Source organism: Microtus oregoni, unplaced genomic scaffold, assembly GCF_018167655.1.
Source record: "Microtus oregoni isolate MIOR12 unplaced genomic scaffold, Mior012 000006F_ref0000085, whole genome shotgun sequence".
NCBI classification, from domain to species: Eukaryota; Metazoa; Chordata; class Mammalia; order Rodentia; family Cricetidae; genus Microtus; species Microtus oregoni.
Window position 1 is genome coordinate 46,493,443 of NW_024543065.1, and position 15,547 is coordinate 46,508,989.

The following is a 15,547-nucleotide window of genomic DNA, read 5'->3' on the forward strand; positions in this document are numbered from 1 at the left end:
CAAAAAATAATAAATTTGGTAAGGACATGGTAAGAAGTCAGAGCAGTCATACATCCCTGGTAGAAACATAAAATAGTTCAAGTGATATTAACATCAGTTCCTCAAAAGGCAAAGACCAAGCAATTCCACTAAGGATCTACCCAAGAGTACTGAAAACGTATTGGCACATGAGTTTGTATATTTGTTCAAAACAACATTATTAATAGTCAAAAAGTACAAGCTGAAATGTCCATCAATCAATACACAAAATATGGTTTTAATCATATGGTGAAATATTTCAGCCACAAAAAGGATTTCTAGTACAACATGACCTTGAAAATATATGCTGAATGAAATCAATTAGTGACAAAGAGCCATATGTTTTATTTTTCTATGGACATGCAATGTATAGAATTCCAAATACACACAGAAAATAGATCAGTGGTTGCCAGGTCTTGGAGTAGAAAAATGCTAACAGATATAAAAGTCTTTCCTGTGGTTAATGAAAAATGTACTGAAATTACAGAATGGAGGTGATTGAACAACCTTAAGAGAAAATACTAAGAGCCACTGAACAGAACACTTAATTTTTAAAACTTGAATATTAGTTTATGAAAGATGACCATTAATGCTGAATGTCTGTGGTTATCAAGCCTAGGTACAGGCATATACTTATATATGAGTTACTTTCTTCTGCTTGGACTTGATTGTTCGTAATTCTGAAAACATTTATTTTCACAGATGTTTTCTTGACAGATGTTTTCTTGCAAATGAAATTTTTTTTCAAAGTTTTGTTCTCTACACCTGCCTCTATAATAAACCCTCTTCTTTAAATACTGCTCATAAAGAAATTCCATTTACGGCTTAACGGCCCCCACCTGTAACTGACACTATGGACGGTTTCTTCCCCCAAATCCTAACCTCTTGTTGCATGACACACATGCAATTGCCTTTCACTGTGAAAGGAAGCGAATGATCAAGCCTAAATTCACAGGGCTGAAGATGTGCAATACATCCTTGGGGAGAGTACCTTCAGCAATTATACAGGTTATCATAGTTGTTTTCAAAATCTTTTTTTTTTTTTTGGCCTGGCAACAGTAGTTTAATTAATGACTCTCTATTACATCCCTGGCCCCATTTCACATCATCCATTCTAATCACAATGGTCTCCTGGCTATTCCTCAAATGCAGTATGTTCTTGCCTCTGTAAGAATATTTCTTCCCTAAGTAACTACTGGCTCCTTCCCTCATATTTGATAGGTCATTAGGAATCATCTCAGTGAGGATTTCTCTGACCTGTTTTCAAAACTGTAATCACTTCTATACAACACATACATCCCATCCCCTTTCTCAGCTTTATTGTTCTCCCAGGCATCAACCACATCTGATACATGATACATACCTGTTTTCCTCCCCTGCTCAATTGTAAACACCTCGTTCAGCTTTCTGCTGGAGTAGCAACTCTGACAGTACTGCAGGTACTCTACACAGCCGCTGAACTAAGAGACATGCAGTTGGGCCAGTCTAATGAACAATCTACAGCCACGCTTGAGCACTGATAACTCTAGCATCAAAATGATGTGGGTTAATGGAAACTATTAAGACAGTGGCCATAATTATAAATGCTCCCAAAATTAGCTGTGGACATTGCATTCTTAGACTGTAGACAAGCTTTATGATGCTGAAATGTACCTTCTTGGCCACCCAAGTCAGTGGGGGTGGGTGGGAGTAAACTTAAGGGACATCTACTCTTGATCTTTTCTACTCATTCACAGGATTTATTAATTTTTTTAATTTATTATTTTTAATTTATTATTGATTTTTGTTGTTTCAGTCAGGATCTCACTTGTAGCTTGGCTGTCCTGGAATTCATTAGGTAGACGAGGCTGACCTCTAATTCACAAGAGATCTGCTAGTCTCTGCTTCCCAAGTGCCATCACACCTCACAGGATTTAATTCTCTAAACCAGTACTAAAAATCAGGGCTGTTAAAATGGTGAAAGGACAGAAGCCAGAGCCAACAGAATTCTTTTTTCCTTATTAAACTTTTTTTGTGGGTATGGAGTGGAAGGGGTTGGTTTATTAACTTGCTGGCTAAGAGAACACACACAAAACACTTCTGTCAGGCGTCTAAAAGAACATGTGAGGGACACCACCTCTAGATAATACAATAAATTATCACAAACACTGTGGCTTAAAACCACACACCAGTTCTCTCCGTTTAAGACTGGAATCAATTCACTTACACTAGACTAATAAGAATAGGAAGAACAGGAATAGGTCCTTCTAGGGGAGAATCCATTTTCTTGCCTCTCTGGCTTCCAGAAGCTACCCACATTGTGGGCATTCCAGCATTAAAGCCAGAAACGGGTAAATTAAAAGCTCTTCAAAGACAGAAAAAGTAAAGTAAATGTTCATTCTTTAAAATACTCTAACTTCACTGTCTACATCTGATTCCAGCCAACGTTCTCTGCCTATTAATGGCCTGGGTGATTAAATGGGACTTATCTTTTTTTTTCCTTTTATTATTATTACACATTTTCACCTCCTCCCCTCCTCCCATTTCCCTCCCCCTCCCCCCTCCCCCTCCATCTCCTCCCTGTCCTGCTCCCCAGGCACTCAGGCCTAACATCAACAATCACCCAGGCTGCACTAGAAGTCATCTGGAACTCTCCCAATTCAAATCTCACCTTTCCGTCTTTAGTCAGAAGTATCCATCTTCTATGGAGTAGTTATTTTCATTACAATAATTATTCTGGTCAGTTATTTTAGAAAAGAGCAAGGGGAAACAATTCACACATCACACAAACCCCATGTGGACTCACTCCAATTTCATAGCTGACACCTCCTCCTTGGGGTGCATGCCCTCAGACCATATGCTTGTCTGGTGCTAATTTCCTATTCCAGAATCTAGAATGCAGACTCAAAAAGCAAGGACACTGCTAACATTAACACTGTGGTACATTCATGTTTTACTTGAGAGTAACAGACACCAAGTGTCCAGGCCTTGAGTGAGTCCAGTAGGAGTTTTCATGTCTTACTGAGACATCTCACCCTATACGGCAGCAGTTCTCAAACCTGTATGTCATGACCCCTGGGGGTTAAACAGCCAAGGGGTTACCTAAGACTACTGGAAAACAGATGTTTACATTACAATTCATAACAGTAACAAAATTATAGTTATGAAGTAACTATGAAGTAGTAATGAAAATAATTTTATGGTTGGGAATCACCACAACATGAGGAACTGCATTAAAGAGTCTCAGCAGTAGGAAGGATGAGAACCACTGCTATATAGAGACAATCTGTAAGTTATACATGACTGTATCTCTCATGAGCTATAACTCCATCTCAGCACTCTTAATATTCTGAGATGAATTAACTGTTCCAAGGGTTATCTTTGTAAGAGTCTGACAGTATCTTTGGCCTCTATCTACTAGGCACCAATAGCTTTTCCACCATGTGGGTGCAAGAAACCAAACCATGGTCCTCTGCAAGCAAAACAAGTGCTCTTAACCACTATCTCTCCATCTCCATCGCGTGATTGTTCTTCCTGTCAAAGAAGGGCATCCATACAGAGATGTCTGACTTCCTTACCAATCTACTCAACAGCTTTAATCATCTCAAAATAGACTTATGAGTCTCCCTCCATAAGAACCAGAAAATACAGGATCAAGTCAATATTACCAGATCAGCTCACAGGACTTTGAAGCCGTCAAACAAATTGTCTAGCTTTCATTTAACCAGCAGTGAACTGAGAAAGGACATGCTAGGATTATTCCAGATTTTTCTTTAACTTTCTCCTCCCTATCCTCAGACTGATAAGCCTCTTCCTCCACAATGCCATAATCTTCATAATACAAGGTCCAGAAGAAATGATTCTAGGCTCAGGATGCGCTGATTTCAGAGAAAGTTCTGTCTATATACACCTGTAGATGCTTACAGCTTCCTGTAACCATGATCTAGCCTTTATAATGTCTAACAATATCTTTGGCCTCTATTCACTGGCAAAGGTCCATGAAAAATACCAAATATCTTTCCTTTTAGCTTCACTTTTATATACACTATCAGTTATATAAAAACGTATAACAAGGAAAAATTATACAAATGTAGTCTCCTAAGAAAGCCATTGAATTTTTTCCATCACCCACTGCTAACCTAATATGAATACTCTTAACATGACTGTAATAATAATAAATCTATTTTATGCCTTCTTTTGTAATGATCTAAGCATTTTTAGTATTGCAAGAAAACCTTTAGATTTCACTTCAAATGACCTTAACTCTAAACAAATTAGTGTCCTAAATGATCATCAATGGTGAAGGCAAGAGATAACTGAAATACAACAACTCAATGTTTGCTTGTTCAACAACTAAAGCAATGGATACTATTTCTTAGAAGCAGCCCTTTCCATCATGGAGAGTACTTTAGTCTTAAAAGGGAAAACTTCATTTCAATCACAAACAACTCCTACATCCAGTTTCAGCTCACTAAATGAGTCCTCAGTGTTCTGGCAGCACTATGAAACACAAGTGCATTCGAACAGCAAATTCAACTATAACTGTGGCTGTCATGGGGCGTGTGTGAGATCTCTCACCACTATGCCTTTGCTGAACAGGAAAGACAGTAAAAACTCCTGACGAAAGCGTTCTTCCTAATTACACTTACAAGCTTGGAGTCTACTAAGCACTAGCCTATATACAGTAAGATGATACTCACTATTAAGAATGCCTCCTATTGATTATGTACTGAATGCATTCACAGGTTCTTAGGGAAATACCATCCTCACTTCCAGGTGCTCTATTTCAGTGTCTGCACTACATGTCTGGTAAGGCTGAATCACCCCTGAAGCCTTTCTACACTGATTACCAATCAACCCTCTCTTCAGGAGTTTCCCTAATAATAGAATTAATGGGATTATAGGATATTTCATACTCAAATTCTTTTCTGTTAACAAGGGAAGTCATATCTGAAGACACCTCTCCTCTGTTCATTCAAGAAAAGTTTGGCCAACATTAATTATGCTTCCACGGGCTGCTCTTCAAGGTGTGTTCTCTGATGTCGGACAAGACACCAGCTCCTTCTAAATATTTTCCCACATTGAGGACACTGGCTGGGACCCTCCCTGTTATGGAGTCGCTGGTGTACTACCAAGTGAGTGTTCTGCCTGAAGGACTTTCCGCACTTCAGACACTGGTATGGAGTCTCCTTAGTGTGAATCCTCTGGTGCTTGGTCAGACAAGAACTATCCCTAAAAGCTTTACCACACTGATTACACTCATAAGGCCTTTCACCAGTATGAATCCTCTGGTGCCGGATAAGTCCAGCAATATTCCTGAAGAGTTTACGACACTGGTTACAACCGTAGGGCTTCTCACCAGTGTGAATTCTCTGATGCCTGATGAGGTACGCACTCTCAATGAACGTCTTCCCACACTCTTTACATTCATAGGGTTTCTCCCCAGAATGAATTTTCTGATGCACAATGAGGTGAGAATTGCGATTGAAGGATTTCCCACACTCTACACATTCAAAAGGCTTCTCTCCAGTGTGTGTCCTCTCGTGCTGAGTGAGGTATGAGCCATCTCGGAAAGCCTTTCCACATCTGCTACACTCATAAGGCTTCTCGCCGGTGTGGATTCGCAGATGTACAGTGAGGTGAGAGATGTCAGTGAAGGGTTTCCCACATTCATTACACCTATACGGCTTTTCCCCTGTATGAGTTCTTTGATGCAAAATCAGGGATGAATTTCTGTTGAAAGTTTTTCCACATTCTAGACAGGCATAAGGCTTCTCACCTGTGTGAATCCTCTGGTGTTGTGTCAGAGCTGATCCGTCACTAAAAGCTTTCCCACATTTATTGCATTTATAGGGTTTCTCTCCTGTATGAATCCTTCTATGTACAATCAAGTTGTAGTTCTTGGAGAATGATTTTCCACAATCATCACAGGTGTAAGGTTTCTCACCAGTGTGAGTTCGATGGTGTAAAACAAGAGAAGAGTTCCGTTTGAAGCATTTGCCACATTCAGTGCATTTAAAGGGCTTCTCAATGGAATGACTTCTTTTTTCATTAAGAGATGAGTTCAGGGCCAGAATGTCCCCAAAGTCCTTACCTTTGTAAAATTTTTTGCTTCTTTTCTTAATTTTTTTGTCACAAAGGGGAGTAGTAAAGTGGTTGAGAGATTTAATACTTTCTGTGTATTTATAGGGTTTGTCTTTCATTTGATTTCTTGCAAGTTGAGTGACTTCCATGGAAGGATGAATGGCTTTTTCACAAGCATCACCATCACCAGTTTCCTTAGCTGCATAACTCTGGGGACAACTATGTAAGGTTTGATCACAATCAAAAGTTTTAATATCTGAGTTATGAACATGAAAGCCATTTGTTGTAGGAACTCTCTGAGATTCTAGAAGGGCTGGATTTGTACTCAAATGCTCCCCCACACCAAGATCCTCACAATTTGTTTCCTGAACCCCTGTTTTCTCATCAGTTAAAGGAGACTGCTTCATATTTCTTTCCTGGTTCTCACAGTCCCAATTGTCACCTAAAATGGGGAAGCAGAGTCCCTCTCTTTTAAATCCTTCCATTTCTACCTCAAAGGAAACTTCTTCTTCTTCTTCTTCAGAAACATTCTGAGCTATTATTTTTCAGTCTCATTTTCCATACTGAAAAGAAAGAAAAGACACATTAAGGAAACAGATATATTTGGAAGAAAATGAAAAATGATAATGGGCTAAAGTATGTTTTGCTTTTTTTTTGTTTCAAATTCATATCTGTAAAACAGGGAGTTCGAATGAGTACCAAGGCTGAAGCTAAGAGCAGGTTCAAAAGAAGTGACATTACATTGTAATACTCTCAAAGAACGGGTCAAAGGAATACCATGTAAGGATAAATAAAACAAAAATAATTAACTCGGTACATAGGAGAAGGGAAGGCAGACATCTCTGTTCATTCTCAAATATGATCTTGGTCACCGCCTTCTTGTCCTCTATCACCAATGCCCCTCATCGGAAGTCAACACATACCATGTGAGGAAAGAGAAAACCTAGACCTATAAACCAGTTCTGTAAATGCTGCACTTAGGAGGTAAAGCCATAAGAATGAGGTCAGTCTACTCTATATAACAAATACCAAATCAGCCAAGGCTACACAGTAAAGCCCTATTTATAAATTAAATAAATAAATAGAAATATGGTAACATAAAGCTCAGATCTGCACACATGTTCGTTAAAAGCTGTAAATTAGTCAATCGCATAGCTAGATAGTTTAGTATCCACTAATAAAACATAAACCTTTCATCATGTAAATCTAATCATAGTTACCTCAGAAAATAAGAACAAGTTACTATCAATACACACCTATGAAATGATCTTTTTTTCAATTTTTTATTTTATATGTATAGGTGCTTTCTATGCAAGCATATCTGTGTACCACATACATGTCTTGTGCCTGCAGAGGCCAGAAGACGATATGGGATCCCTTGGAACTGGAGTTTCATACGGTTGTGAGCCACCACGTAAGGACTAAGAATTAAGCCCAGGTCCTCTGGAAGAGCAGCTAATGCTCTTAACCACTGAACTGTCTCCCAAGCCCTCTATGGAATAATCTTAAAAGAAAAGAAAGAAAAAGACAGAACAGTAATGGTAAAGATGAAACTTAATATGATTGGTCATGACTACATAATAGCAAAGTAGAAAGATGAAAAGAGATGGAAAGTTTTCTTCAAAGTACTAAAGGAAAACTACCACGTTCACCAAGATCCAGGAGTGAGAGTAAAATAAAAACAAATTCAGAAAAGCAAAGACATTCTTCAAAAAGAGGGGGACTAGCCGGGTGGTGGTGGCGCACGCCTTTAATCCCAGCACTCGGGAGGCAGAGGCAGGCGGATCTCTGTGAGTTCGAGACCAGCCTGGTCTACAAGAGCTAGTGCCAGGACAGGCTCCAAAGCTACAGAGAAACCCTGTCTCAAAAAACTGAAAAAAAAAAAAAAGAGGGGGACTAAAGAAAGGAGGGACCAGAAAGAAAAAGAAATGGATAAATCCAATGCTGAAAAGAATTGGCCAGATAAAGATCACAGTACAATACAACAGTAGTAACATGCAACCAAACAGACAAGGCATCCTCAAAAGAAAGAAACCAATATATCCAAACACAGCAAAAGGCTTATTTCCTTTGAAAATTGGAAAATCAAAAAAATAAAAACTGCTGGACAAGACAAGCAGCAAAAATTTTCAGTAGCTAGCCTTATCAAACAGTTGGTTGAAAAGCCATGTACATTGAAAGTCAAATGTTTTCTAAGCACATGTGAAACATTTGCTTAACATGACCACAAACCAGATCAAAGAAAATACTGAGCAAAGGCCAGATGACAGCATAAAAGACCAGTCTACGGAATAGAGTGCAGTCAAGCTAACAACCAGTCAACAGAAGAAAACCAAATACAAGAAAACCAAAGGTAAAAAAAAACAAAAAAACCTGTATTTCTTTGAAAAAGTGTTAACATGAAAACCTATTTTTTAGTGATGGATAGATCTAAAACCTTGATTAAAATAATACCTCTAAGTAAAAAGAATAAAAATGCTATTATCACAAAATGTGACAAATTAGGCTGCAGTCAACTTAGTTCTTGGACAGAAAGTATTATTCTTTAACACTTACAGTGAAAAAAGACCACAGAGCTAGGAGTGTATATTGGAAGAGTGCTGACCTAGCCTAAGACCCTGTGTTCCAGCCCCAGCATCAGAAACAGTAACAATGATGAATTCCTGGATATCCTAAAGTATACTGTGTAACAGGTTAATCAGTCATGAGGACCTCAACCTTAGCGAAGGATTTTCATGACGAATAGATGGTATATACTAATATGAATAACAAAACCACATGTGCAGCTGTGGGTAAAGCGTGGTGTTCCTAGAATGGCTCTGTGGGCTAAAACACAACTATCCACTGCTCCTACACTCATCTGGATGAACCATAAATCCCCACTGAGTGGCGCTCCAGAACAACATAATATGCACCTCGTACTTTCACTAAAAAGAAACTCAAGCTTGGCCAGCATTTTTGCCACCTTACCAAAAGAAGGTGGAAAACATGCTTGAACATGTACAATTTGAGGCCTTTTATGTAATCATACTTTTACCACCTACTATTAACTTGACAAAAAAAAACAATGCTAGTGAGTTCACTTCTCACACTATACCTCATTTATATACAATCTCTATGTTCCAAAATGAAAAGGAATATCCCAAGAAATATTAGAGGACCTAAAAGTAAAATTAGGGAGCTGGAGAGATGTTCAACAGTTAAGAGCACCTACTGTTTCTGAAGAGGACCTATGTACAGTTCTGAGCACCCACATGAAGGCTCAAAACTATCTCTAACTCCAGTCCCAGAGAATCAAGAACCTCCATTCCCAGTGCGCACTGTGTACATGTGGTACACAGTTATACACAGAGACAAAACATCCATACACATAAAATTAAAATAAACAGTAAAAAATTTAAGGTCTGACAAGTTCTACCTAAGCTCAGTTCATGAATGTCTTGTGAATAGGTGGGTAACTACTTAAAGAATTTTTTAATTAATTTCACCTATAACTAATACTTATTTTATCAAAGCCTAAAATACAACCAACAAAGTCAAAAGTCACCCACCAGATGAGAGACAATGTATCTAGACTATATATAGAACTCAGAAGTCAATAATAAAATCAGACAGACATGTGGTCCACACCTATAATCCACACTTGAAAGGAAACCATGCCCCACCCCTACCCCTGAATAAATAAACAAAAATGACAACCCACATTTTTAAATGAACAAAGCAGAGATCTTTCTTATCTTACTTTAGATCGCTTTCTGAATTCAAATAGACAACAGCCTCATGGCTCATAGTCCCCGAGTCTGGAAAGTCCAAAGCCATTGTCAGGTATGGGAAAGGGGTCACTTCCTAGCTTGAAAATGAACAATAAACAAAAGAAACGATGCCCAATATCACTAGCCATGATAAAAATTCAAATCAAAGCAATACGAGGTTTCACTTCATATTCACTAAGATGCTGCGATCAGTTCCGTTTCTATGTAACTATTCCACAAGACAGAAAAACATACATCTATTTTTTTAAAAAGGGGTTCACAATATTATTTGTGACATCCAAAACAAGATACACTGAAGAAACAAATAAAAACTCAGAAAGGAATACAAAACTACAAAACTGAACAAAGAACATATACATGAATTTTGAAGATGTTTCCTAAGTCAAAAGAATCAGACACAAAGGACACAGATACTACAACTAGTTCTATGGAATCTCTAAAACATACAAAAAAGCTAGAGGCAAAGAGATGGAGGCGAAAAAAGTGGTAGCTAATGAGTATGGGTTTTCTTTGGAGGGAAGTGGGGACTGATGAAAAGGTTCAATTGCCAAGCATGGTGGCACACATCTTTAATCCCAGCAACCAGAAGGCGGAGGTAGGTGGATCTCTGTGTTCAAAGCCAGCCTGGTCTATACAGCAAATTCCAGGCCAGCCAAGATTACACAGAGACCCTGTCTCAAACAAAAACAGCAACAGGAATGCTGAACTGTACACCTTAAGAGAATAAACTACAGGGTATGCCCACACAGACAAGTTTTTGTTATTACTGTTGCTTTTTAAGTGTAGAGTCCACGAGGATCAGATCTATTGGCCTACGCTCAGCTGGCACATTAAAAATTCGAGAAAGAAATGAACAGTTATGAGACTGTGCCAGCTTGTGTAGAACTGCTCCTCTCCCAAGTGCTGGGATTGCAGGCAGGCATCACCATGCCTGACAAGAGTGTATTTCTTTTACTACTTTTTCAGATGGAAAAAATAGAATTAAGTACGAATTCATACAAATTCCCACACACACATTTATAAAATGACAGAGAAAAAACTTATGGAGGAGGGATCTCCATAAACCTTGAAATGATTAAAATAAGCATAAAAGATGTAGCTCAAGGACAGTGATTGCCTAGCACAAACAAGGTGCTTGGTTCAAAACCACACACACACACACACACACACACACACACACACATACACACACACAAGATAAAATACAGACCCAAGAAAGACATAAAGCAAAATACAGAGCTAAAGAGTTATCCAAGTTACTCGGATAAAGAAGTTTCTCTGAATAATGGAGTACACAAAACATACTCCAAAAAAACCCTGAAATGTCTGACTATATGAAAACAAGTAATATGAATCTTGGGCTTTTGAAAATCAAAAAAGCAACAAAGAATTAAACTAGCAACCCTAAGAATGATGTACTCATGGCAGCAAGCACTTTAACCACATTGATCAAAGACTGGCCACTACCAACTTGACATGACTGCAAGGACATATTTTACTCAGGTAACTATCAGTAAAACAAGAGAAGAATTTAATGTCGGTCTGAACTGAACAGAAGCACACCCTACAAGATAACCAGCTATGTCTTTAAAAAAAAAATCAAAACACTACAAACCATCATAGAGTAGAACTAGTGTCAATAGTTGAAGGTGATTGAAAAGACAACTTAGAGCCGGGCGGTGGTGGCACACACCTTTAATCCCAGCACTCAGGAGGCAGAGGAAGGCGGATCTCTGTGAGTTCGAGACCAGCCTGGTCTACAAGAGCTAGTTCCAGGACAGGCTCCAAAGTTACAGAGAAACCCTGTCTCGAAAAAACAGAAAGAAGGAAGGAAAGAAAGAAAGAAAGAAAGAAAGGAGGGAGGGAGGGAGGGAGGGAGGGAGGGAGGGAAGGAGGACGAACTTAATGCCACAGACGATCCTGAAATGAATCTTGAATCAAAACTATTTTTAGAAAATAAAACATACCAAGCTCATCCCAGTAAGGTTTCTTTGCAGAAAACTGTCTGGATTGGACTGAGCAGACCATATGATCAAGGGCTCAGAACAAAGGAAAAAATAAACATGAATGTTTACTTACAAGAGAAGGGAAAGAGAAAGAAGACATTTTTCCTCCGAACTCGACATTTTTCCTCCGAACTCAGTATGTCATTTTTTTATTATTAAGTTAAAAAATTAAAAAACAAAAATTAAAAAATAAAACATATACAAGTAATTGCCATATAATGGGCAGTTAAGGGTTGTTGGCAAAGATAGAGACATTTCTTTTTCTTTTTTGTAACATTTATTTTTATTATGTGCATGTGTGTGTCCATATGAGTGAATGCCATCTGTGTTGGATGCTCTCTCTTAAGTCGGAACGGTGCGATGGGTACCTTGGAGTTGTAATTACAGGTGACTGTATGTCTCAAGACTTAGGTGCTGAAAACCAAATTCGTGTCCTCTGGAAGAGCAGTTTAAGTGTCCTTAATCACCAAGTCTCTACAACCCCCACCGCAAGAGGAACTTTTTTTTCAGTGGTGTAGCCACTGGAAGGTTGGTAGAATACCTATGCTCCTTTGCGCTCGTGGAAGACAAAAATAAAACAAAACAAAATGCTCGTATTTTAAAGAGAACCTTCACTAAAAAATTTCAGTGTAGTCTCACAATATCTACTATATTACTTCTAGTAATTCAGCCCCCCCACACACACTATATTAATATATGCCCTATCACACCTGTCTGTGCTACACTCATTGTGTATATAAAACACAGTAGACATGGTTTTTTTTTTTTTTTTGATTTTTCGAGACAGGGTTTCTCCGTAGCTTTTGGTTCCTGTCCTGGAACTAGCTCTTGTAGACCAGGCTGGCCTCGAACTCACAGAGATCCGCCTGCCTCTGCCTCCCGAGTGCTGGGATTAAAGGAGTGCGCCACCACCGCCCGGCCAGTAGACATGTTTTTAAGAGAAAGAAAAGCTAATGTAGCAAAACGTTAGTAACTCAACAACCTGGATGGATGGTTTAGTCACGATCTACTAAACTCTGCCAGCAACTTAGCTGTGGGTGTGAAATCTTTCAAATTACAAAAGCTGAGAGAAGGCGGAGGAAGAACAGAGGGAAGTTATTGAAGGGAGATGAACAAAAGCGTGTTTTTACAGGAAAATAAAACCACTGAAAACCAAGGAAGAGATAGCAAAACAGCTAAAAAGCGCGCGGGGGTGTGGGGGGGGGCGGGACTCCTCCCTGACTACAATCATTATATAAACACACACACACACACACACACACACACACGAGAGAGAGACAGACAGACAGACAGACAGACAGACTGGGAGACTTTGCAAGAATCAGTGGAGGGAAAAGGAAAACTACCTAGAAGGTTCCACGGAAAGCATTCCCGCCCACTTGAGCCTAGTAGCCCACTCAGTGCGAGACCGGCAGATCCGGGGGGCCCGGCGCCCAGAGGATCTCTGCAAAACCTCCGGAAGGGCCGGGCTCGAGACGAGGACACCGGGCTCCTAAGTACCACTGAGGAAAGGGTAGGGCCCACCTCACCGATAGCAGCTCAGAGGAGGAGCGTTCGCAGCAGCCAGAAAGGGACGGACCTCTCCGACCGGGGGCGTGCACACCCGCCAGGACAGCAGCATCCCGGCCACACCCTCCCGGTGAGCCCGAAACGCCCACGGCCTCCGTGAAACCCGACGCAGACGCTATGCACGCCACCCCCGCCAACACCCCCTCCCTCCGACTCCCACTCGCACAACACTCTGCGGGGAAGATGAAGCTTAGAACGGCGCCGAGGCGCGGAAGAACTCACTGTTATCGATCGGCGGCAGCCATGTTCGCGGCGACCGCGCATGCGCAGACTCCGGTCCCGGGATTCACGCGCGTCCTGGAGATTCAGCCCCCTCTGGCTGCAAGGTGCTGGTTTAAGAGCTTTGCACTGTTCACTGGTCCCCGCAGCTGGCCTGACAGGCTACCTGGACCTGTCACCCAAGGCATTGCGATCAGGAAGAAATGATTCTTCACCTTTATTTACGTAGATATAACTAAGTCATTGAGGACTCACGAATATTCATTTTCTACCATACAATTGAGAGGGCTGCCTCTGGATACAAGATAGTCTCTCCCAAGTTCTCCCCATGTTAAGATTTTGTTATGGAGTCTTATTTTTATTTACTACATAACTTGACAAAAATACGCTTAAAGGGAAAATGCTAGCATTCAGCCAAATATACCTATTTTATTGACAATCATAGGAGGAAATAAGCTATCTTTTAAAATTTATGTGTATGGGTGTTTTGCATGCACATATATCTGCGTCTTGTGCATGCAGTGCCCTCCCCCATAAAGAAAGGTGTCAAATCCCCTAGGTCTGAAATTATAGATGATTGCGTCGCCATGTGGGTGCTGAGAATTGAACCCATCTTACAGAAGAGCAGTAAGAGCTCTTAACCTCTCTCTCCATATCTCCAGACCCAGGCTACATCCTTAAAAACAATTTTAAAAACAGCTAAGGATTCTAGAAAATTAGCAAATGTTTTTTAATCAGTAGCTAAAAATCAGTAACAACCAGTAGAAACTGTGTTGAAAAGAAATAAATGTTCTCGATCTTTTATGTTAATGTACAGAATTCTGACTTTTAGAAAAAATTCAAAGTGGGCATGGTGGAGGAAGCATGCCTGTGATCCCTGCACTTGCCAGGGAGAAACAGTTGGCCTTTAAAAAGCCAAAACCATATTTCTATAAAACACAGATTTAAAAAAAATTTAGTGAGTTATTTTATGGTGGTGAGCTTTTGTTTATAATTGGGTCTTGTGTCACTAAGTCTGACCTCAGATTTTAAGTGATTTTCCTACATCTTTGTCCCTAGTGCTGGAATGCACCACTGTGGTCTTTTGAATAACACTGGCCCCCATAGGCACATAAATTTGAATGTCTATTTCAGAAAGATTAGAAACTGTGGCCTATAGGGGCCATATTATACAGGCCCATATTTCTACATTGTATGGCGGCCAGAATTTCAGGCCACAATTTACACCTGCCACACAGAAGGTGGTCGCCTAGCCGTTGCCATCCTAAACAGAGAATCAGGATATGCTAATGTCGCTCTGCTCCTTTGTAATTTGGGAGATCGCCTAGGAAAGAGTTGTTAATGTTTTACTTTTTGATTTGAGTAGTGGTTTATGTAAGGACACTGTTGATCTTTGTTGCAATGTCCACCAAAGTTTACAACTGATAAAGTAAACCCTAGGTCACAAGAGTTTCATAGCAGTTTTTTTTTTTTAACTGTAAACAAAGTTTGGTCGTGTCTGCATGTCTAATAGAAAATTGCAGGTTCATGTCTGGGAAGGAGTAAGGCCAAACTCAGAAGTTTTATGTGCCTAGGCCTTAACCATGGCTCACTCCTATTTTAACATTCTTATTTGAAAACACCTCTATGTAAAATAAACATAGCCTCTACACGGGCAACTTTTACAGCAGTTGATGACTTGTGCTGGAATGCTTAACTCTCAGTTGATGAGACTTCTCCCAGAGTGGAGAAGGCTCCTTTTCCTCCACTGTCCCCTTACTATTCCTTTTCTTTATATTCTGCCTCAACTGGATGTACTGAACTCTACGTCAACTTAAACTACATGTTCCCTAAACTATACCTGTCTTTCTCTTTCCATTTACATTTGAACTTCTCTCTGGAGTTGGGTTTTCTAAGAAG

At 39.8% G+C, this 15,547-nt stretch overlaps 1 protein-coding gene across 2 annotated transcripts; it reads right to left on the bottom strand.

The window, feature by feature from the left end:
* Positions 1-2,583: 2,583 nt before the first annotated feature.
* On the bottom strand, positions 2,584-13,681 carry Znf329 (zinc finger protein 329). 2 transcript variants are annotated; one of them, XM_041653770.1, is made up of 2 exons: positions 13,652-13,681; positions 2,584-6,644 (listed from the first exon to the last, which is right to left on the bottom strand). In XM_041653770.1, exon 2 carries the CDS (start codon positions 6,564-6,566, stop codon positions 4,998-5,000), a length of 1,569 nt encoding a protein of 522 aa, XP_041509704.1. In that variant the 5' UTR covers positions 6,567-6,644; positions 13,652-13,681; the 3' UTR covers positions 2,584-4,997. The 2 variants fall into 2 exon arrangements, with proteins under 2 accessions (XP_041509704.1, XP_041509705.1); XM_041653771.1 differs by lacking the exon at positions 13,652-13,681 and adding an exon at positions 13,390-13,483.
* Positions 13,682-15,547: the final 1,866 nt, after the last annotated feature.

Excerpts from the sequence above, each read along its gene's own strand:
- Znf329 (XM_041653770.1), bottom strand. The coding sequence starts at position 6,566 with ATGGAAGGATTTAAAAGAGAGGGACTCTGCTTCCCCATTTTAGGTGAC.